The sequence below is a fragment of the Cetorhinus maximus genome, chromosome 18 (assembly GCF_964194155.1).
Source record: "Cetorhinus maximus chromosome 18, sCetMax3.hap1.1, whole genome shotgun sequence".
In the NCBI taxonomy this organism is placed as follows: domain Eukaryota; kingdom Metazoa; phylum Chordata; class Chondrichthyes; order Lamniformes; family Cetorhinidae; genus Cetorhinus; species Cetorhinus maximus.
This window is the reverse complement of record NC_135896.1, coordinates 65,782,778-65,807,859: the sequence shown is the minus strand read 5'-3', so window position 1 is coordinate 65,807,859 and position 25,082 is coordinate 65,782,778. Positions and strand designations below refer to the sequence as shown.

Sequence of the window (25,082 nt, the reverse complement as noted above, 5' to 3'; positions counted from 1 at the left end):
CCAGCATTTACTGCCCATCCCTAATTGCCCTTGTTCAGAGGGCATTTAAGAATCAACCACATTGCTGTGGGTCTGGAGTCACATGTAGGCCAGACCAGGTAAGGACAGCAGAATTCCTTCTCTGAAGGGCATGAGTGAACCAGATGGGTTTTTACAGCAGTAGTTTTGTGGTCAGCATCAGACTCGTAATTCCAGATTTTTATTGAATTCAAATTTCACCACCTGTCATGGTGGGATTAGAACCTGGGTCCCCAGAGCATACCTTGGGTCTAGTGACAATATCACTATGCCACTGCCTCTTTACAGATAATACAACAATATACAACGAAGCGAGAGGGAGAAAGACAAAAAGCATAGAACAGCAAGAGAGGGAGAAAGACAAGAGCACAGGATTTCAGTTTTGGAGCAATTGAAAAAGCTGGGGCAGATATTTTCGCTTGGCGGGCAGGTGGGTGTGCACCTGACCTGCTCAAGCATGAAATGACGTGTGTTGATGTTGGCCGAGCGTGCTTCATCACAAGACTTCCTGGGACAAGTATAGAAACAAATAATGGTCCAGAGGAGGTGTAAATGGTTTCAGCACACTAGCAAATGATGAGGGAAACATGAAAAATTTGGCAAAGAGGCTTACGTGGGCCAGGAACAATGCAGGGGAAAGGCAGGTGGATCCCCGAGTGCAGACTAGCTTGCCAATTTCTTTTCTTTCATGGGATGTGAGCATCGCTGCCAAGATCAACATTTGTTGCTCATACTTAATTGCACTTGAAAAGCTGGGGGTGAGCCACTGCCTTGAACCACTGTGATCCACCTAGTGTAGGTAGCGTAAACCTAACCTACAGTGCCGGTAGGTAGGGGGTCCAGGACTTCAGAATTCCCAGCCTCTGACCTGCTCTTGTAGCCACAGTATTTAGATAGCTAGTTTATTGCAATTGTGTACTGATGGAGGATCCCCAACCCAAGCATCAGTCCAAGCCTCTTCCTCGTGCCATGCCTGTGTGCAGCCATCCTCAAATACCAGCACCTGTCCTAAGAAAATGGAAGTGGCGGTTACGGGTTAAAGTTAAACTCAATGTTGAATCTGGAAGGCTGTAAATGCCTAGTACAAGGATGAGATTCTGCTCCTCAAGTCTCCATTCCACTTCAATGGAACAATGTAGGAGACCAAAGATACAGAGGTCAGTGTGGGAGCGGGATGGTTAGTTAAAGTGGCAACATAGGAACATAGGACTTAGGAGCAGGATTAGGCCATTCGGCACTTTGAGCTTGCTCAGCCAATCCATAGGATCATGGATGATCTGGAAGGAACCAGATCAGAATCAAGGAACCAAAAATTCCAAGAAATCCTTGCAGACCAAACAGAAATGTTCAGCAAAGTGATAATCCAATCTGATTTAGTTTTGTCAACGTAGAAGAAGCTAAACTGAAAGAAGTACAAGTAAATCCTTGTTTCAGCTGGAAGGAGCATTTGGGGCCCTTGTCAATGAGAAGCGAGAAGATGAAAGGGGAAAGTATAGCAACTCCTGTGCTAGGATAGGCAAGTTCTAAGAGAAAGAGAGCAAGTTTTAGGGTAATGAACAAAGGTTATACAGAGGCAATAGTCCCTTTGGAATATTGAAAGGGGAGAGGAAGGAAAGATGCATTTTGTGGTGGCATCTTGCTGGAGGTGGTGGAAATAACAAGGGATGATCCATTGAATATGGAGGCTGGGGTGAGGTGGGGGAGCAGGTAGAAGGTGAGGGTGAAGGGACCCTGTCATGGTTCAGAGAGGGAGGAAGAAGAGATGAGGGCAAAAGAACATGAAATGGGGTGAACAGGACATGGGACCTTGTTAACCACAGTGGAGAAGAATCCTCGGTTGCAAAAGGAATACATTTCACAAGCTATGGTGTGGAAGCTTGTCTCCATTGGATGTGTTCTGATGACAAAAAGAAACTGGGAAAATAGAAGAGATTCCTTACAGAAAGTGGGGTGGGAGGAAATATAATCATGGTAGCCGAGAAAGCCAGTGGGCTTTTAGTAAATATTGGTGGGTTCTTGAAAAGAAGATAGAGAAGTTGAGGAAGGGAAAGGTTGAGTCAGAGATGGACCATGTGGAGATAAGGGAGGGGTGAAAGGTGGAAGCAAAGTTGATGAAATTTTCTCGTTTAGAGCAAGAGGCATAGGAGTTCTTTGTCAGTCTCATTTGGGTGGCTTCCAATAGATGATTCAAAACAATCCAAGAGTTGTCTCTTGGACAAGGACTGCGTTCGCACTCTCCCCTGATTTTAAGTTGAAACAATAGATTTTAGCCATCCATCAACCTTCATGCAAGGTTTAAAGCTGAAAAATGGGCCAGTAAATTAGATAGGATAGACAGGATGGAACTCTCCCCCTTGGTGGAAGGATCAATAACCAAGGGGGCATAGATTTAAGGTAAGGGGCAAGAGGTTTAGAGGGGATGTGAGGAAGAACTTTTTCACCCAGAGGGTGGTGGGAATCTGGAACTCACTGCCTGAACGGATGGTAGAGGCAGATACCCTCATAACATTTAAGAAGTATTTGGATGTGCACTTGCCAGTGCTATGGCATACAAGGCTATGGGCCTAGTGCTGAAAAATGGGATTAGAATAGTTAGGTACTCTATAGAATAGTTAGGTACATATGACTCTATGACTTGTCATTTACCAAACTACACAGAACAGCTGTCAGCAGGGAAAGATCAGGCAGCACTTGAACATCCGTTGGCTGCAGGTAAATGGCAGGAAGGCGTTCTCGCATTGACAGAGGGGAGTCCTGGGCTTTCATTGTGGGGCCCAAAGAAGCAGGCCTGATCCTCCTATGCCCACAAGTTTTTCACTTACCTGAATACCTCTTCTGTCTCCCTGCTCAGCCTGACAGAAAAACCATGGTGGCTTTGTTGCTCAAACTCAGTGAAAATTGAATTAAGGTTTGATTGAAGTCATAAGACCCAGTCTCAAATAAATTATGAGGCTTCCCCCTGCTTTATTCAGATACCTCATGTGCCTGCCAAACCCTGAGGGTTAAAAACATCACCATTGGGAAAGATCAGACTCTCAGTAGGGAAATAAACTGCTTGCTTTTAAAATAAACTAACAGTATCAGCAGTAGAAGCATTAGCACTTCAGTTGCACACGGAAAACCTCCAGTTTTCGAGCATCAACCTAGATTATAATGTTGGCAGGCTAGTGATCCATGGGAAACAGTGCAATCAAGCACAGCCAATCTTGTCTTCACCTGGTTTGGTGGAAGTAGTGGCGTGGTGAGAAGTAAGAGTTTGGGCATTTGGTGTTCATCACAAATGTATGAATACATGTATAAAGATTACATTTATGATTTCAGTGTAATTGGAAAAACAGTGGAAATCTTTCTTCTTGGTTTCTACATACTGGCCAGTTATAAGATACTCCTGTTTCTCAAATAGATCTCATTAACTCTCAGTTCTCACCAATGTACCAAAGCTGCAGTTTTGCTGGATAGGTCACTGAGCTTTCTGCATACCATACTGGGGGGAGAACTGAATTAATTCCAGAGACATCTATCATTCTCATACTATCAGCATTCCTTGGGAAAAAACAGCTCCAAGGGGCTCTGATCTTATGCTTTCACAAAATAGAACTACACGGCTGAGTGACAGTTCTGATCTGAAGCATTTAAGTGTAAGTTTTGATCTTTCTGGCTTTGATTAAAACTAATGAGCTCATTTAATTCAAAATGAGAATCTCTGATAAGAAAAATAAGGTTGATGTGATTGGATTAGAGGGCTGAATTAAACTCTTACAGTTGAAGTTTCTGCCTAGATAGTGCATTACAGACTCCATGAAATAAAATTAAAAAGCTGTTGGCATATTATAGTGTGTTAGATGATGAGAAGAATTTTATAGTAATTCATTTTTTAATCGGTAGAAGTCAAAGTGCTAAATTTATAGCATTGCACCACTTTACCCTTGAATAAGGAAAAATGGTTGTAACTTCAGAAAGACAAAATTAGAGCCTTCAAAAATGGGAATTTTCAAAAAAAAAATACGGGAAGTAACTTATCAATAGGATGTCATTACAAAGTTGAAATTATCAATAATTGAATTCACGGCTCTGCTATTCTTCTGAAATGTTACAACATGAAGATAAAGAAGTGGATTATCTTTTACAAATTTTTACTCTCTTCTTGTATAGGATCTGTCAAATGAATGGGAATGGTTGAGTTTGCGGAATATCAACCGTCACAAAATATTACTGTTTACTACTAAAGATGTCTGCATACATCTTATAGTAAGCTGTCCTCTAAACTTTGCATATTACATGGAACATCACTAGTTGCCCAATTTCTGTCACCACCATGAGAGGGAAAGATTGAGGCTGTGAAATTGAGTTTTCCATCAGGAAAGTAAACTGTCGTCAAGGCACTAATCCGTGTGAATAATGTATCGTGCAAGCTAAATGGGTTCTAATCCTTGTTCTGCAATATTATTCCTCTTTCTCCTAGGACATTTTTAAAATTTAATGATTGGTTTCCTAAATATATAATTTTGGAACCAAAATATACATTGCACAGAAAAGCTGGAAATACCTTCTTTACTGCTAGCTAGTGATGACAAAAACATTGATTGCAAAAGAAAAATCTAGGCCTACTTCCAAATAAAATCATGGGAAAATTGGAGCTTATATGATCAAAACCACATCACTAATGCCATTTGTTTTTGTTCTACAGTAGAATCTACTAGCCCAACTTTGCTGACTATCGACAACAGCTTGGAACGATCATTTTTTATAAGAATGAAGTCAACACTGACCAAGAGGGGAGTTCATATCAAATCATCAGGCTATAAGGTAAATAACTATTTAATAATCTCCCAACTGGGAAACTGATTGAATTTTAGTTGCCAAGAATCCATAATATTTGCAGTTGAACATATAAAATATAATAATTTGTATATTTTTTCTTCAGCTGTGAGGCATTCATCTAGCTGTTAGCAAAGTAGTTAGGTAAGATGAAAGCAATAGATTTAGCTGGAACCTTGCTCTCTCTACTTGGAGTGAAACTTATGCTATCATTAAAGGCAGGAGTATTGGGAGGAATCCCATCTTGTACTCATGCTGACTTCTTCACTCAAGTTATTGACAAAAGGAATTTCATCAGTTAGCACTGTATTTTAACTTGCAACTTTGCTTGCCAGAATAATTACAGTAGATAAGTGGATGGTCAGATAGATCGATAGACGGATATATTTTGAGCATAATGGAATGTCTAGGAATAAGTAGGCTAGCTGGCATTTGGTCATTTATCAATTTGCTACCCTTGCTTTGCTTTGCTACCCCAAAGAGCTTTAGTACCTGAGCCATTGAATATATTCAAGGCTGAGATAGATAGGTTTTTGAACGATAGGGGAGTCAATGATTATGGGGAACAGAGAAGAAAGTGGAATTGAGGCCAAGATCAGGTCAGCCATGATTGTATTGAATGGCAGAGCAAACCCGAGGAGCCATAGGGCCTACACCTGCTCCTATTTCCTTATGTTCTTGCTTTTATTTCTCATTATCATCTATACTCCCAACCATTGTAATATAAATGCAATTGTTTAGCTAACAGACACTCTGTTGCATACTTTGTATATTTCAGAGCAATGCAGAAATAACGCTAGTTTCTAAGGGTGCAAGGAACTTTATTTGCCGACTTGTATACAAGGCTTAAAAGGTCTACTCCCATGCTATTAGCTCAGCTTTTAGTAACTTCTCTATTGTCTGTTTACTTATCCTCTGATTCAACACCCAGGCTAAACCAGTCAGGCACGGTAAGCATAGATCAGTTACCAGACTCATGTAATTAAATACAGAACAATTGAACCATTGAATACTACACACTCTGAACAATACATATTATTTGCCAAGACATCCAGACTCCAATGTTAACTTTACATGACCAGTGTGAATAAAGCAGGTGAGCAACTAAAATCATGGGAATTGACTGGCTGCCCCTTTCCTGTCAGAAATGCACCAAATGAAATTTTACCGGTACTGCTGACTGAGGTCAGAAGAGCACCCACCAGAAACAGTGATGACACTGGTACTCTGATTTTAACTGTACAGAATGGAACTTCTGCCCAATGGCCAACCTGCTCAGGATTCCCACAACTGGAAGTCTACTTAAAGGGCACTCGCCTGCAGGCATTTAAGTCTCTATCTTCTTGTAGTTAGTTGAATGCCAGGTCATTTCAGAGCTTGGAGATTGTTTGTTTCTTTTTAATTTGTTTGCCTTACTCATCCTAGCAAACTATTTTCAGCTTACCATGGAAACTTTTTTTGCTGCTTTATTCTGCATGAATAAGTTGGAAGAAGAGGAGTTATAGCAACTGTTATGGACTTGGTTTTCCAGGCAGGATTCTCATTAGAAACATCGAACTTTATTTACAGGCTGCAGCAGCAGTTACATGCTTCCATCAAGCTTCACAACTAGAAGAAGAACACCCACTCTAAGGTTCCCTGCGCTTATATTTGATTCATTCATACTGTCACGTGATACTATCCAACACAATAATTCTTAAAGCTACAGTCACTACATTCTTTAAAGCTACAATTACTACATTCCTCCCTCTTTAAACTTTTTCTACAGGTTTGTATTTACAAGAACATTTACCATAAGACCAGATCCTAAGACCTTCATGACATTACAAATATATACGTGGGTCATGGAATTGTAAGTTCAGTCTCTCAGCTGGTTTCCTGATCCAGTGGAACATTGTAACTCCACGACTTTCGAATCTCTTACAGGATCCATATTATCCGGAACCACAGCAACATTAGGTACCTCTTTAAGCCCAGGCAGTTCAGTGTTATCCACTCTGATAGAGACATCTGGTACGTCTATCATTGGTTGAACAATTTCAACAGGGACCACGGGTTTCTACAATGGTTACAGGTGGAACATTGTTTTGTTGGGTTTTCTTCCTTCCTCTCAAATGATCCAACTGTTTGCGGGTGATCCGGCCCTCCACTTCTATGTAATACAACAAAGGTCCGGTCACAGAAACTATTACACCAAGTAACCACTCGCATCTTGGAAGATATACTTCTTTTCCTTTCAATGCCTCTTTAGCTTCATTCAGTTGATTCTTCAGTTCTTTGCTAGACAGCTAGCTTCACTGAGCTGGCATTGCCTTGGAGTTTCTCCGAACTCTTGTCCCCTGGCTGTATCCAGCTATGCATGACATCCAGGGCTTCCTGTGAATGCTCTCTGATTACCAGGGCTTCCCCTGAGCCCCTTTCAAGTTTCTTCTAGTGTGCTTCCATTCTACTGTTTAAGACAGTCTTTATTTATTCATGTTGCTTAATGGTTACACTTTCCTTTTGTATTTGATCTTGAAGGACAATCAACTGTTTATATTCTGGTTGCCCTCCCTCTGGGGCCTCCTGTTGCCCTTGGCAGAGTCGCCTCCCTCTGGGGTCTCTTGTTGCTTTTGGCAGAGTTGCCCTCTCTCTATGGTCACATGTTGCCTTCCACAGAGTTGCCCCTTGTCTGGGGCCTCTTGTTGCCAATGGGACCTGTGTTGAGAGTTACCACCTCTCTGGGGTCTCTTGTAATTTTCTGTCCATAGACATTTTTCTTGTATTTACCACTTTAAATGTATTGCTGCTTTAAAAGCAGTCACTGTTTATTTTGCTCGGGCTATCTCTGCAGCTGTCAGCTTTTCTGTGCTGCTTTTGAGTTTCCCCCGCTTTTCATGTTTTGAGGGTTCACCATCAAACGTGGCTGTTTTTTTTTAACTTTGTAAAACCTCGTTCCTGTTTGAAAAAAAACAGCAGTGATTTCTTCTCCCTTTTCTTGGCAATTCTGCAGGGTTTTATCTTTTTTTTAACTAACTGCATAGGTTCTTTTGATTATGGACATCCAGCACTTTGGGAGACCCAGCAGCCTTGTGGTCTGATCTGGGCTGCTTTTTTTTCATTAAGTTTAAAACTGCAGCACTGCTTTCTGTTTTGATTGACCTTTTTTAAAATGTCGGGAGTGCTCCGGGAGATTTCTCAGCCGTTTGGATTGGGGCCCTTTTTTTTTTAACCTAAAAACAACAGTGCTTCTGTTTCTTCTGCTTGAACTCTGCAGCATAACTGGTGAGTATATTTTCCTTTTCTTCTGTTTAAACAAGATACAGTCACTGGGCGAGGGACAATGCCGGACCCGATTCCATCCTCATCACCAGTTTGTTATGAACTTCGTTTTCCAGACAGGTTTCTCATTTGAAACATCAAACTTTATTTATAGGCTGCATCAGCAGTTACATGCTTCCATCAAGCTCCATAACTAGAATAAGAACTCCCACTCTAAGGTTCCCTGTGCTTAGAGCTGATTCGTTCACACTGTCACGTGATACTATACAATGCAATAAGTCTTAAAGCCACAGTCACTACATTCCTTAAAGTTACAATTACTACAGCAGCCTCAGTAACCAAATTGAGCCAGAATTAGGCCTGTTAGATTACAGCAAGTGAAGGGGGATGCTTGTAGGAAGTCTTGCTCAATCCACAGAGCCTATGGGCCAAGCATTATAGACCCAGGCAGCCTGCAGGCACAACAAATGCCCTGAACTTCATTCTTCTCAGATTCCTCCCAGGCTGGTACTGAAGACATTGCCCATATTTTCCAGTCTGCAGTGCACAGCTTCAGTAAGAGTCATAATGATCAACAGCATCCCAGAATCCTCCAACATCACCTCTGTGTATATCCTGTCCAACTGGCAGGAGAGGCCCACCAGAGATGAAGGCAGAGTGTTTCATGGTCATGTGGAAATGACTCTGGAAACCCTAAACATTAGCTCTGAACCCTAGGAAGCCTCATGGCTTCAAGTCAAACATTGGCAAGCAAGCCTCCTGCTAATTACCACCTCTCCCTCCTGACAAATCAGTACACCTCTATGTTGCACACCATTTCAGGGAAGCATTAGTGTAGCAAGGGCACAGAAGATACTCTGAATGCAGGCCTTCAGTTTCCATCATCAGGAGTGGCTTGATAACACCACCACCAATTACTGGACCTCCTCTGAACCTTTTCCAGGCCTCTGTATTATCCACCACATTAGAAGACCAAAACAGGACATACCAGGGGGGATCTTTATGCTGCAGGATCCCTGGTCCATTTTAATATTGCCTTATTAATGTAGAGGTACCAAACAGCCCACTTGAAAAAGGCATCTAACAACAGCTGACAGTTGTCAGGAAGCTGGTTTTTGGAGGGTTGTATAGATGCAGGAGGAAGAATAGCCTGCAGTGACAGTGGCCCAGAATTTCTGTGTTGTGCCTGCAGGAGTACTCCTGCTTTTTCTGGCCCCAGAAAGATAAACTTTGCATTTACCCTCTTGCCCACCAGCTTTTATTGTGGAATGTCTGTGATACACATTCTGCCCAGTGGACCACGAAAACAGTTTAGAGGCCTGATGTATGTCACAGGATCTGAACATACATGTATTCTCAAGTCTCCTGCCATAGCCAAATGAACACATTTTAGTTGTAATGCACAAGACACAATGGTGTTTCTGTTAGGGATTCCCCTGTACCTGTGCATTGAAGAGAAAAAACTGAAAACAAAGAGGAACAATTCAGGAGGACAGACAGGAGAGGAGCTACAAGATGTCAATGAGGTCCTAGCATTAAAAGTGGACCTTCACTTACCCACCTTGCTTGGTTCGTCAGCCGTTTCCGGCCTCACCCCACCCTCCCCTCCTCCACCATAAATATTGGGGCTGGAGTGCACTTTCTTTTCTCCTCTGCCTACAATGTCCTCTCCTCCTCTTATAAAAGCTATGACTTATGTTGATACACAGTTCTAACTTACCTAAGTGCAAGTTACATGGCTGGCCACTAGCATCTGAATAAGTACCACGTCAAAAAGTAAGGATAGATACTGCATGCAAACAAGCTATTAGAACGGGCTAGAGGAGATGACAAGGTTCAACCTAATTCTGTTCACTTTCTTGGGACAGCAGCCTAGTTCTGGGAGCCTGGAAGAATGGCTGCCTTCTGTGGTCAGGTAGGTCAGAAGGTACAACTGTACAGCAACTGTCCAGATCCCCTTTCTATTAACTTGCAACTAATGCTCCAATACCCCTCACCCCGCCTCGATTTTCTAATATTTGCTTCATTTGTGCATTGACTTACAGAAATCACACTTCATCTGCTACAGTGTGTGTGAATGGACCAAATGTGTTACAATTATGGAGAGGGTCACTGGTTTACAATTATTTAAATCCTTTCTTGTATTGTGTGCACCCCCGAATTTTTATTGGTACTTTGGAAATCACAATCCTCACAATTCCATCAACGTTTCTGTGAAAAATGCAAATCAATGGCCCTGATTGGAAGCTGAGTGACAACTAGTAAATGGCTATTTGTAATGACTTTGTTTGGAGGTGTATCTGCTCAGTATCCCCTTACCAGTTTGTCTGTTCACCTGCTTACCTTCTACCTGCTAAACTGTTCCATTTTTATCAGAATGAAAATGAAAGCAACCAAAACTGAACAATTTTATGCTGTGGGCTCATAGGAACTGGCTTGAGGCAGAGGCCTTTATCTCATCACAGTAAAATGAATTTAAACCCAGGTCCTATTCAGAAAGGAACGTCGGAACTCAATGGCTAGGGTTTTACAGCCCTGCCACAGCGTGTCTACCCCCTGTGGATGAGGCGAGCTATTTAAATCCCCATTCAGTTGGGTGGGACCAATATCCCACCGGGCGGGAGTGGCAGTAAAATCCTGGCCAATATATCTGTATTCTATGCTTCAGTTGTTTTATAAACATTGGCTGACAGCATGCAGCCAAATCAGCGATGGAGAGACTGTGGATTATGCTTCTTGAACCATTGCTGTTTCATAAACCATTTGTTATTTCTGTAAAACAATCACAATTCTTTTGTTTCGTTATTTAAATATGGGGATAATTTTCAAACCAAGCATGTTTCAAATAGTTGGTGGGGTGGGGGAAATGCACAAGATACTTTCTGGTTTAATTTTCAGGCCCAGGGTATTTTAACTTGTTTACTGGTCTGCAGAACACTTCAGCTAAAATTGGAAATAGCTTGAAAGGTTTGAGTTCTGAGCAAGTAAGTAACCTCCACATTTGTCACTGGACGGGTGGATTAAAATTGACCCCATGGGCTGAATTTTGCGCTGGGGTCAGAGCCCCCACCCCCAACATAATAGTCAGGGGCAAACCCGCCAATGTTTGACCAGCTCCCCCCACAACAATTTAACAGCCACAGGCCTTTAATTATCTTGAGGTGGGAAGGTTCTACCTTTGAGAGTACAAGCCACGAGCACAAGCTGCCAATCAAATGGCAGGTAGCTCTCAGAACCACTGGGAGCAATGGCCACTGCTGGGACTGCAACAGTCCCTGGGGAGAACATTCAGTGATGGAGACTGGACTGTGAGGCGAGTCCAGAGTCTTGCCAGGACCAAAGTGGCTGGCCAGGGAGAAAGGCGTGGGAGAGAGGAGGTAACAAGTCAAGGGGTGAGAATGCTGGGCAACAGGTCACACCTTGGGGAGGAGTCTCAAATGGGCACAAGGGTGCCTGACCAGGAGGAACCCCTCCTCCTCCCCACCCACACCCACAAGCCCCTCCACCAGGCCTACAGCTCTTGCTGGGCAGCCTGCTGTCCTGGCGTGGGCCTCTCCTGCCGGGAAAAATCCCAGCAGCAACGGGAGGAGGCCCTTAAGGAGGACCCAGTTAATGGCCACTTAAGGGCCTCAATTGGCCCACAGCTAAGCAGGCCGCCCAAGCCTCCCGCACCGCAGGTAAAATACTCACAGGGGCTGGGGCTGGGGCAGGTGGGCAGGGAGCAGCCACAGTGTCACTGGCATGGCACCCAATTTTGCATGCACTACCTGACATCCTGCCCATGGGGGACCCTAAAATTCCAGCCATTGTACTTGTTTTACAAGAAAATTGTAACAGAACTATTTTCACTAGAGACCACTCAGGTTCTTTTTGCAACAAAATAATACAGAATTAGCTTCATTTTTTATATATATATATATATATATATATATGAAATGTTTGACATGCACAAGGTGTTGTTTGTGATCACTTAGATATAATGGGCCATAACTTACGATGAAATGGCAATTGAATCAGATTGCCACTCCGCTTGAAATGACTTGCCTAGAAATCCAGGTGATCCTATCTCACTCGACCATCTGACTCAGGCTGGGTGAGATCTGTGTAATGCAGCGTACTCCCAGGACCTACAGTCGACGGCAGCTCAGTCAAAGTTAGGTAAACCATGCCCCTTTTTTACAGAACCAGCTGCTGTACACCAGGTAAGTTTAAAGGTTTAAATATACTCTGGGTGGGGGACTTCAATGTCCGTCACCAAAAATGGCTCGGTAGCACCACTACTTACCAAGCTGGCCAAGTCCTAAAGGACATTGGTGGTGAAGGAACCAACAAGAGGGAAAAACATACTTGACCTTATCCTCACCAACCTGCCTGTCGTAGATGTATCTGTCCATAACAGTATTGGTAGGAGTGCCCACCACACACTTCTTGTGGAGATGAAGTTCTGTCTTCATATTGAGGATACCCTCCATCATGTTGTGTGGCACTACCACTGTGCTAAATGGGATAGATTTTGAACAGATCTAGCAACTCAAGATTGGGCAACCATGAGGCGCTGTGGGCCATCAGCAGCAGCAGAATTGTACTCAAACACAATCTGTAACCTCATGGCCCGGCATATCCCCCATTCTACTATTACCATCAAGGGATCAACCCTGGTTCAATGAAGAGTGCTCGAGGGCATGCCAGGGCATACCTAGAAATGAGGTGCCAACCTGGTGAAGCTACAGCACAAGACTACTTGCATGCCAAACAGCATAAGCAGTAAGCAATAGACAGATCTAAAGAATTCCACAATCAATGGATCAGATCTAAGCTCTGCAGTCCTGCCACATCCAGTTGTAAATGGTGATGGACAGTTAAACAACCCACTGGAGGATGAGGCTCCACAAATATCCCCATCTTCAATTATGGGGGAGCCCAGCACATCAGTGCAAAAGATAAGGCTGAAGCATTTATAACAATCTTCATCCAGAAGTGTCAAGTGGATGATCCATCTCGGCCTCCTCCGGAGGTCCCCAGCATCACATATGCCAGTCTTCAGCCAATTTGATTAATTCCACATGATATCAAGAAACATCTGAAGGCCCTGGATACTGCAAAGGCTATGGGCCCTGACAATATTCCGGTAATAGTACGGAAGATTTGTGCACCAGAACTTGCTGCGCCCCTAGCCAAGCTGTTCCAATACAGCTACAACACTGGCATCTACCCGGCAATGTGGAAACTTGCCCAGGTATGCCCTGTACACAGAAAGCAGGACAAATCCAACCTGGCCAATTACTCTCCATCATCAGTAAAATGATGGAAGGGGTCATCAATAGTGCTATCAAATGGCACTTGTTTAGCAATTGCCTGCTCACTGACACTCAGTTTGGGTTTCGCCAGGGTCACTCAGCTCCTGACCTCATTACACTCTTGGTTCAAACATGGACAAAAGAGCTGAACTCCCGAGATGAGGTGCGAGTTACCGCCCTTGACATCAAGGCAGCATTTGACCGAGTGCAGATTCAGGGAGGCCTAGCAAAACTGGAGTCAATGGGAATTAGGGGGAAAACTCTCTGCTGGTTAGAGTCATACCGAGCACAAAGGAAGGTGGCTGTGGTTGTTGGAGGTCTATCATCTCATTCCAGGACATGACTGCAGGAGTTCCTCAGAGTAGTGTCCTAGGCCCAACCATCTTCAGCTGCTTCATCAATGACCTTCCTTCCATCTTAAGGTCAGAAGTTCACCGATGATTGCACAATGTTCAGCACCATTCGCGATTCCTCAGAAACTGAAGCAGTCTATGCCCAAATGCAGCAAGAACTGGACAATATCCAGGCTTGGGCTGACAAGTGGCAAGTAACATTGGCACCACACAAGTGCCAGGCAATGACCATCTCCAACAAGAGAGAATCTAACCGTCACCCCTTAACATTCAATGGCATTACCATCGCTGAATCCCCCACTATCAACATCCCGGGGGTTACCATTGACCAGAAACTGAACTGGATTAGCCATGTAAATACTGTAGCTACAAGAGCAGGTCAGAGGCTAGGAATCCGGCGATGTGTAACTCACTTCCTGACTCCTCAAAGCCTGTCTACCGCCTACAAGGCAGAAGTCAGGAGTGTGATGGAATACTCTTCACTTGCCTGGATGAGTGCAGCTCCCACAACACTCAAGAAGCTTGACACCATCCAGGACAAAGCAGCCCACTTGATTGGCATTCCATCCTCAAACATTCACTCCCTCCACCACCAATGCACAGTGGCAGCAGTGTGTACCATCTGCAAGCAGAACTCACCAAGGTCCTTAGACAGCACCTTCCAAATCCATGACAGCTACCATCTAGATAATGATCCTATTTCCTTTGTACAAGATGCCATCATGGGCTGTCAATTCATCTCTGTTTGCCTAATACACTTCTATGCCTACTGGTGTATCCTTGATGTTCTCAGGCCATCATTTCATTATTACTTCTTGCAACACTTGGAAAGTTGCATACTGTTGGATAGCTCACTTGATTTGAGCAAGGTGCTTGTCTGTCAGATTCAATGTCTCTGCTGGGTTGAAGACTCCCAGAGCATGTCGAGCTGCTGCCGCACGTTGAATCTGGAAGACTTCACATTCTGTTTCAGCATCCTCAATTTTCTTTATGGGAAGTGCTGCTTTCAACAGCATGTCAGCAATGTACATCTTTTTCCCTTGCTTGTATGTCATGTCAAGTTGATATCTCTGTAAACAAAGTAACATTCTTTGAAGACGCTTTAGAACAGATAGTAACAGCTTGAGGAAAATGCTTTGAAGTGACTTGTGGTCAGACTCCACTGTCACTTTGTCTTTCCCAAGCAGGTATTGATGAAAATTCTTACAAGCAAAGACAGTAGCCAGGCACTTTTTCTTGATCTGAGTGTAGAATCATTCAGTTTGCACTAACGCCCTGGATGCAAATGCAACTGGTTGTCCTTGTTGCATTAGGGTTGCTCCAAGGCCTGTCTTACTGGTGTCATACTGCAAGGTGAATTCATCATTGACACCATAGTGCATAGCACTGGCGTTGACATCACTAGTTGTTTGATTTTAGTGAAGGCTGCTTCTTGTTCTGTTCCCCAATACCACTGCACATCCTTGGCAGTCAGCTGGCGTAATGGTTCACACTCCAACGACAAATTAGACACAAATTTTGTTAAATATTTCACGAATGCAACAATTCTTTGCACTACTTTCACATTTGTTGGTCACTGCATTGCAGCTACAACTCTCACCTTTTCAGAATCTGGGCAAAGACTTTTTGCTGTCAGTACATGACCTATGTACTTGACTTCAGGCATCTTCAATTGCAATTTTTTCTTGTTTAGCTTCAGGTTCATCTGGCGAGCTCTCTCTAGCAGTCACACCAGATTCTGATTGTGATCAGCAATGGATTTTTCCATTGTGTCTCCACATCCATAGACTAATATATCATCCGCTATGGCTTCCATGTCGGGAAGATCACTGACTATCTCATGCTGTCTGCATTGATATTCTCTGGAGCCATGAAAATGCCAAATGGCAAGTGCAACCAACTGTATCTGCAAAACAGCGTCCAGAATGTCATTAGAAAACTGCTGCTTTCATCCAGCTTCACTTGCCAGTAAACATCCTTCGCAGCCAGGGTAGAAAAGATCTTTGCCTTGGCAAGTTGTGGCAAAATTCCTTCGATGGTTGGCATGGGGTAATGAGATCTCTTCAATGCTTTATTTAGATCCTTTGGGTCTATGCATACCCTCAGCTTTCCAGATTGTTTCACTGCTACCATACTGCTAATCATACTGGAACTCTTGTTGGCTAATGCTCAATTGGCCTTACACTCTCATCTACTTCAAGATGATATTCACCAGAAAAACATCCAAACCCTGTAAACATATCTTTGTCTTCCTGTCGGATCTGTTCAGTAGTCAATGGTTTAGTGTGCTGCGACACTTAAATCTCTTTTGACATGGTTAGAGTTACCAATCCAAGCTTTAAACTTCCTCTGGCTGAGATGAGTGGCTTTTGCTTACCATCTACGATCTGGAACTCTAGATCTTCAATCTTGTCATTGCATTAGGCTCTCGGATTAATTTGTCCTTTCGGCATGTGTGTTGTACCATCATATAGCCTCAACCTTACTTTCGAGGGCTTAATTTTTGGATCTTTATGTTGAGCCACTTCACACAGGTCTGTGAAGGTCATGATATTGCATGACACACCAGTGTCTGTCTGACATTTCATCTTCACTTAATGTCCTCCTTTTGTGGTCATCATTCTAATAGTCACGAACCGCTTATCACCTATATAAACCTGACAGAACCAACGTATTGTATGATGTACAGTGATTCGTCAGACTCTTCGGCTGGTATCTCTCAAGTGACCATCTGTAAGCTCACATTGCTTCTTTCTAGCCCAACACTTGTGTGGAAAATAATTCGGCTTCTTACAATTGTAACACTGCCTTCCCCATGCTGGACAAGCCTTCTTTTCCTTTGTGTGATGTCCTCCACAGTATTTGCATCCTGCCCTTTTTCCATGATCGGCCTGTTCTTTCGGCCTGGAATGTCTATCAGCATAATGTATCTTCTTGTCTGTTCTGCCATACATATGCTTTAGCTGACGCTTTACAACCTTTGCGCTTCTATACATGTCAATTGCTTTCTTGAGAGCAGGTTTCTCCCCAATAGTGTAAAAGTGTTGCTACTCATATTGGCTCCAGCTTGTTATTAAATCTGTTGCAATCTCTTAGTTTTGCCATTGCAAGAGGAAAAACTGTCAGTTCTGCCGCATATCGCCTTTTATTTTGACAGGAGCTGGATGAGGAAAATTAACAGCCATTTTGACTCACGCAGTTTGTTTGCTTTCCTTTTCCTGGCATTTTTTAGCAGCTTTCTGCAGCTCTGAACATTTCCATGTTTCTCTTTTAGTAGCTGTGGCTTCTCTCCAGCTCTTCAAAACTCAATCTCAGCTCCGCTTCTGACACCATAGGCAGGATTTTCCAGCCCCATCCACTGTTGGAATCATCCAGTCCCGCCAAAATTCAATGGGCTTTTGGTTGGGCTGCCAAATCTCCCACAGTGGGCCCCGCCATGACGGAGCCGGAAAATCCCGGCTCATGTTACAAGTTTAGAGAGTACATTGCTTCTAGTACAATGTCTTTATTAAAACTGAATTAAACATGGCTGCCACCAGCCTGTACCTCATGGCAGAGGTCACATGACTATGACAGGTAGGACCTTTAGTACATGATTGCATTTCAATCCCAAACACAATTTATGTCTTCCCCAGTGCCACAAATTTCAGTGAAAAAAATCACCATGTGCCCCAGCACTACAGGCGCTCACTGGCATATGTGTGTTTTTTTCCTTTACTTTTGTTATAAAACATGTCTATACAGTGGTTTCACTGTGTATCATCTTCACCTCAGCATTCATTTGCTTTAAAAAATATTCCTTGATGTATTTAAGAATGGTAATATTGTAAAGTTTGACTAACACAGCTGAAAATTCATTTGTCACAGTGGCAGCCATCACCAAGGGTAACCTTTTTTTAATTCATTCACAGGATGTGGGCTTCACTGGCTGGGCCAGCATTTATTGCCCATCCCTAGTTGCCCTTGAGAAGGTGGTGGAGAGCTGCCTTCTTGAACTGTTGCAGTCCATGTGGTGTCCACCTGAAATTAAATGACTGCAAATTACTTTTAAAAATACCTAGAATTATTATCAGTAATAAGTAGTCAGTTGCTTGGTAAATTTAAAAAATAAAAATTATCTCAGAGCCTTTCAAAATGTATCTATTTGTGTCCTTGCACCCAAAATGTCCTGCTTAATATTTGGAGTCTCCTGAAAGGCTTGCAAACAAGTGTATTTAGCGGCAATGGTGATTATTACGATCGGGGGCCAGTTTTGTGGGTGGTACCTGATTCTATTGCAATGATTTTAAAACAAATGCAGAAGATTGTGGAAAATTGAGTTGTGCAAAACACTATTATGTCGATATCAGAGGAATTATTTCCCATACAACAACTAAATCTGTTGACTCCTAAGTTCTTAATTCATCCCTGTTTTTGTAGATTTATAATTCACAAAGAAATAGGACATTAACCAAGATTGCAAATGGGAAAACTCGGACACCAAACCTAGCTCAATGCTTTACTGGGTGAAATTATGATGTTAACATAAGTCTCACTGACATTCTAATGAGACGTATGCTATACTGCACACCTTGGAATAACTTGCAGAATTAGCTTTTACATGGTGTATTCTGGCAATGATCTATTCAGTGTTGAATGGTGTGCTGTGTAGAAATGAATACTTTGGAAGTGTGTTTATGATTTTTGTGTTACCTGCAAGTAACCACTTGATTAAAAAAATGGTCTATTACCATTGCATTAATTAGTAAAACTATTAGCATAAAAATGTTGATGTACAACACTAACAACTCTTAGGGCAGAATTTTACATCAGCATGCAGGCGCCTGACATGCCGGAATGTAAAATGGTGCGCAATGACATCAGGCGTGTGCCCCAACGTCACCGTGCACCACCGCGATATTTTGTTCGTCGGGCGCACACTGGAGTCGGCTGCGCGCCTGCTGATATTTGAAAGGCCTATTAAGGCAATTAAGGACTTAATTAAGCTGAATTTTACGCTGCCCATCCAACCTTACGGTTGATGGGCAGGCGAAAAGGCCAAGCGGCCTTTACATTTTTTAAGAAACCTCATCCACAAGCGGGATGAGGTTTCCTAAAGCTATTACAAATTAAATTAAAAGTTTCCTTTGAAATTAAAAACATGTCCCATATCATGTGACACAGTCATGACATGAATTTTTGTTGTATTTATTAATTTTTTTCAAAAAGTGTTTCAATCTCCCTGAGGCAGCTCCGCGCTCTTTCGCGCGCATGCATGAACTGCGTGCCAGGCCCACTCTCCCTCCTCCCCCCGCCCGCACAGGTAGCTCAGCGCTACTGCTCGCGATCCATGCAGGGCGGGCCTTAATTGGCCCGCCTGCATGAAATTGGGGTGCAGAGCCGATCATGGCTCACCAACCGCCCCTGCCCCCTCCCGCCGAGCCTGCCCGACGACTGGAAAATCCTGGCCCTAGTTACCCAAAAGTGTCTCGTTTCTGAAACAGTAGCAGTTTATTGTATGAAAACTGAATAACCATATTTGTCTTCTCTCAAATGTGCCCTCATTTGATTTAAGGTTCCCCACACGTAAAATCCCCCAATCCTGAGAACAGGCAGGACGACTATTACAGCCAGGGCTTCCCACTGATGAGTAAGGTCAAGACCGGGAACTCGTTAGATGGGAAATCACAGGCTTCAGATGAAATGGGTTACATTTTCTGATTTGCCATGTGCTGTCCTGGATTGGTGGTGATATGGGGCGGAGTGGGATTGGGAGGTGCAGAACAGGGCTGGCTATCTGTTTCCCTGAATGCTGTTCCCAGCAGATCTTTGGGATCAGGCTCATCTAAATTTTCTTGTCAGCCCCCCAGTGGTGTTTCTGCTGTTGCCAGGCTGCCCACCTCAGGTTATGAGAGGGAAATAGCCTGCTGCAGAATCTGCTACTGTAATTTCCCCAAAAAATTAAAAATATTATTTGAAATAATAAATAATTCCTTGTCTAGTGCAATTGAGTGCACTCAGCTAGAGCAGCCTTTTAATTTTTAGCTCCCTGGCAGCATTAGCAGTGATGGACGCCAAGAATGACATCGCAAGCTGAATTTTCACACAACAGGACCGTTCCTGATTCCCGACCCTGCTCATATCAGCAGTGTGGTGTCCAGTGCAATCTTACAGAATGCGCCCAATTAAAAAGCTGCCTCTGCATTCACCATCCAATTAAGTACAACGAGTGGGCACTGGAGGCTGAAGGGTCAGTCAGAGAGGCTGAAGTAAAGGGTGGCTGGTAGCTCCACTGAGAATGCTGCATGCTGCTCATGCATACGGAGAAGGAGAGGGCAGCACAAAATGGAGGGACAAAAGAGATGCTGGGACCAGCAACCACAACTTGATGCCCAACACAAGCAGTTTGATGTATCTGCAGGCGAAGCATTTCCAAATGGAAGCATTTCCCAATGGATGTGCTGTGAGGAATGATTTGGCTCCTTTGAAGCCTCCTCAGCATATGCCTGGCATGTCATTCCTACCTCCCGTGCTGCTCTTTCCTCTTGTGAGGAGGCAAGCTGCAGACACAGCAGGAGACCCCTGTTACATTCAGTAAATAACATTGAAATCAAAATTAGGGGATAATTAATCTTTCATTTCAATGACCTCATGTGCCAACACACCCCTGCCATTGGGAGTGAGTCTCTGGGAAGAGTGCTCAGAGGCGGGAACATTTGCAGTGCCTTTCTTTCCCAATTTTCCTGCCCACCCCCCTTTCTCATCCCCCACCCTCCAAAGTCACCTTTACAGGCCTGGGAAAATTCTGGCCAAAATTCCTATCACCCAGCTTTACTGAGACTAACCATATATGTCTGATTATATATTCCCATCATTAATTTGCCATGTGAATATGCCCACTCTAGTGTGACTGAGTATATTCAACACTCATCGTAGCTTCCAGTGGGAAATTCTGGAAGTGGCAGATGATACCAAGATGCCAGCAGAATGACTCGTCGCTGCATTTCCAGCTCCTTTCCTATTTTCTGCCTGAAATTTCTGCATTAGCAGGGCAGAAAATCCAAACCAGTGCATTGGAACATTAATACCTTACATCACTGTGACATATTATTACACTTCAAATCATTTTGTACTGTTTCTTTGTCTCAGTTTAGATGAAACAGAAGAAACTGGCACAAAATTATGTTTGGAAAACTGGGTCAAGTATTCAAAGTGTTTTAGCAACTCCATTAAATAGCTAAAAGCAAAATACTGCGGATGCTGGAAATCTGAAACAAAAACAAAAATTGATGGAAAAACTCAGCAGGTCTGACAGCATCTGTGGAGAGGAAGACAGAGTTAACGTTTCGAGTCCATGTGACTTTTCATCAGAACTAAAGAGAAATAGAAATTTGGTGAAATATAAGCTGATTAAGGGGGATGGGACAGGTAGAGCTGGATAGAGGACCAGCGATAGGTGGAGGCAAAGGAGACATTGCCAAAGATGTCATAAACAAAAGGCCAAAGGGGTGTTGATGGTGGTGATATTAGCTAAAGGATGTGCTAATGGTGACATTAAGGGTAGAAAGCAGGATGAGCAAGATGGCCCTGGTGGGGGCAGGGTGGGGGGAAGGGATCAAAATAGGCTAAAAGGTGGAGAAAAAACAATGGATGGAAATAAATTTAAAAATAATAGAAAAAGGTGGGAAAAGAAAAATATATATATAAAAAATATATGATAATAATTAGAAAAAAGGGGATCAAAAAGGGGAGTGAGGATGGAGGAGAGAGTTCATGATCTAAAATTGTTGAACTCAATATTCAGTCCGGAGGCTGTAAAGTGCCTAATCGGAAGATGAGGTGCTGTTCCTCCAGTTTGCATTGAGCTTCACTGGAACATTGCAGCAGGCCAAGGACGGACATGTGGGCATGAGAGCAGGGGGTTGTGTTGAAATGGCAAGCGACAGGAAGGTCTGGGTCATGCTTGCGGACAGACCGAAGGTGTTCCACAAAGCGGTCACCCAGTCTGCGTTTGGTCTCTCCAATGTAGAGGAGACCGCATTGGGAGCAGCGAATGCAGTAGACCAAATTGAGGGAAGTGCAAGTGAAGCGCTGCTTCACTTGAAAGGATTGTTTGGGCCCTTGGAGGTGAGGAGGGGGGAAGTAAAGGGGCAGGTGTTGCACCTTCTGCGGTTGCATGGGAAGGTGCCGTGGGAGGGGGTTGAGGTGTTGGGGGTGATGGAGAAGTGGACCAGGGTGTCCGGGAGGGAACGATCCCTACGGAATGCTGACAGTGGCGGTGAAGGGGAGATGTGTTTGGTGGTAGTATCATGCTGGAGTTAGTGGAAACGGCGGAGGATAATCCTTTGAACGCAGAGGGTGGTGGGATGATAAGTGAGGACAAGGGGGCCCCTATTATGGTTCTGGGAGGGAGAGGAAGGTGTGAGGGCGGATGCGCGGGAGATGGGCTGGACACGGTTGAGGGCCCTGTCAACTACCGTGGGTGGAAAACCTCGGTTAAGGAAGAAGGAAGACATGTCAGAAGAACTGTTTTTGAAAGTGACATCATTGGAACAGATGCGACGGAGGCGAAGGAACTGAGAGAATGGGATGGAGTCCTTACAGGAAGCCGGGTGTGAGGAGCTGTTGTCAAGGTAGCTGAGGGAGTCGGTAGGCTTGTAATGAATATTGGTGGACAGTCTATCACCAGAAATTGAGACAGAGAGTTCAAGGAAGGGAAGGGAAGTGTCAGTGATGGACCATGTGAAAGTGATAGAGGGGTGGAGATTGGAAGCAAATTAATAAATTGTTCCAGGTCCAGACGAGAGCATGAAGCGGCACCAAAGCAGTCATTGATGTACCGGAGAAAGAGTTGTGGGAGGGGGCCTGAGTAGGACTGGAACAAGGAATGTTCCACATACCCCATAAAGAGACAGGTATAACTGGGGCCCATGCGGGTACCCATGGCCACACCTTTTATTTGGAGGAAGTGAGAGGAGTTTAAGGAGAAACTGTTCAGTGAGAGAACAAGTTCAGCCAGATGGAAGAGAGTGGTGGTGGATGGGGATTGTTTGGGCCTCTGTTCAAGGAAGAAGCGGAGAGCCCTCAGACCATCCCGGTGGGGGATGGAGGTGTAGAGGATTTGGACGTCCATGGTGAAGAGGAGGCGGTTGGGGCCAGGGAACTGGAAATTGTTGATATGATGTAGGGCATCAGAGGAATCGCAGATGTAGGTGGGAAGAGACTGGACAAGGGGAGAGAGAATGTAGTCAAGATAGCAAGAAATGAGTTCCGTGGGGCAGGAACAGGCTGACACAATCGGTCTGCTGGGACAGTCCTGTTTGTGGATTTTGGGTAGGAGGTAGAAGCGAGCAGTCTGAGCTTGAGAGACTATGAGGTTGGATGCTGTGGAGGGAAGATCTCCAGAGGAGATGAGGTCAGTGACGGACCTGGAAATGTTCAGTGGTGGGGTCATGGTCCAGGGGGAGGTAAAAGTGTCTGTGAGTTCACATTCAGCCTCTGTGAGGTAGAGGTCAGTACGCCAGACTAGTAAATAGTTGTTGAGTTCTCAAGCAAATATTATGACCCTCTACTTAGATAATGAAACAAGTTTTTATTAACATACATAACTAATTAAAATAAAACTTGGCTCAAGCTGGAGAACAGAATCACTGTTGTGTCCAACAACCTAAGGATGTGGGAGCAGATGCAGAAAAAGTTAAACAGTCTATGGAAGTCTGCCAAGCTACAGCTGGCTGTATTTCATTATACTAAGTACATGGGAAAATTATGGACACTACAATGAGTTTCCTCTCACCCTGTTAAACCATGACTGAAGCTGCATGCTAAGCACTCACAATATAGATCTTTCAAAGCTTCACATCATTCCCTTACAACAGCAGGGCACATGTTATTACTGCCACTTCAAATTGATACTGATGGTGTAATAACATTGTGAAAGGTGAGCTGATAAAGCAACACAACAAACCTGCATGATGCTTGTTTATTTACTCACAGACAAGCTGGGATACAGGGTGGATACTCCCCTCTGATTCTTTACATAATGTTCATGTATCCAACATCCCAACATTACATCTCTCTTTTCAGGCCAAGGTATAAATAATAGGGAACAGCAAACTTGAAATGGAGGATACCTCTTATGTTAAAACTTTTCACTAGGCCATGCTCAATGTGTACAAGAACCTAGAGGAAGCAGGCCAAGGTGAAGTTGGGGCTCTCCCCAAAGCCGACACTTTCCTTCATTTCCTTCCTCTGCTCATCCAGTTGCTAACTTAGTCACCCGCTCACACACTCATTCACCCACTAACACACATTCACCCACTAACACACTCATTCATCCACGAACACACTTATTCATCCACTCACACACTCACACACTCACTCAGCCACCAACACACACACTCACCCATTCACACTCACTCACTCACCCACTCACACAGACATTCACCCACTCACTCACTCAGCCACTCATTCGCCCACACACATTCACTCACGGACTAACACTTTCTCTCACCCACTCACACACTCACTCACCCACTCATACAGTCATTCACCCACTCACACTCAGCCACTTGCACACTCACTCAGCCACTCATTCGCCCACATACATTCACTCACGGACTCGCACTTTCTCTCACCCACTCACTCACACTCACCCACTCACTCACTCACCCACTCACACACTCACCCACTCACACACTCACCCACACACACATTCACTCTCACTCATTCACCCACTCACTCTCACTCACCCACTCACTCACTCACAAACTCATTTACCCATTCACGCACTCACTCACCCACTCTCACATACACAACACTCACACACCCACTCTGACACTCACTCACTCACCCACTCATTTGCCCTCATACACGTTCACTCACGGTCCCGCACGCTCTTTCACCCACTCACTCACACTCACTCACTCACTCAACCACTCAACCACTCACACACTCACACACTTGTTCACCCACTCACTCATCCACTCTCACACACACTCACTCACTCACCCACTCACACACTCATTCACCCACACACACTCACACTTATTCATCCACTCACTCACTCTCTCAGCGACTCACACTCACCCACTTACTCACTCCCTCACCCGCTCATACATTCAGTCACCTACTCACACATTAAATTCACCCACTCACATATTTACTTACCCACTCACACAATCATTCACCCATTCACCCACTTATTCACCCATCCTCACACTCTCACTCACCCACACACACACTCACCGAGTCACTCACAAACAAACCACACTCACTCACCCACTCTCACAGCCATTTACCCACTCACCAACCCATTCACACAGTCATTCGCCCATTCACCCACTCATTCACCCAC

The 25,082-nt window shown here is 44.0% G+C and overlaps 1 protein-coding gene and 1 long non-coding RNA gene across 2 annotated transcripts in view; one reads left to right on the top strand and one right to left on the bottom strand.

Moving 5' to 3' along the window:
• Nucleotides 1–2,895, bottom strand: part of LOC144693223 (uncharacterized) — a 71,385-nt gene extending 68,490 nt beyond the window's left edge. The window contains exon 1 of the long non-coding RNA XR_013579497.1: nt 2,841–2,895. This is a non-coding gene — a long non-coding RNA (uncharacterized LOC144693223). The remainder of the gene's footprint in view (nt 1–2,840) is intronic.
• npas3 (neuronal PAS domain protein 3) overlaps nt 1–25,082 on the top strand; it is a 1,500,089-nt gene that overhangs the window by 1,406,114 nt on the left and 68,893 nt on the right. The window contains exon 7 of the mRNA XM_078562825.1: nt 4,706–4,824. Coding sequence (XP_078418951.1) covers nt 4,706–4,824 — 119 coding nt within the window. The remainder of the gene's footprint in view (nt 1–4,705; nt 4,825–25,082) is intronic.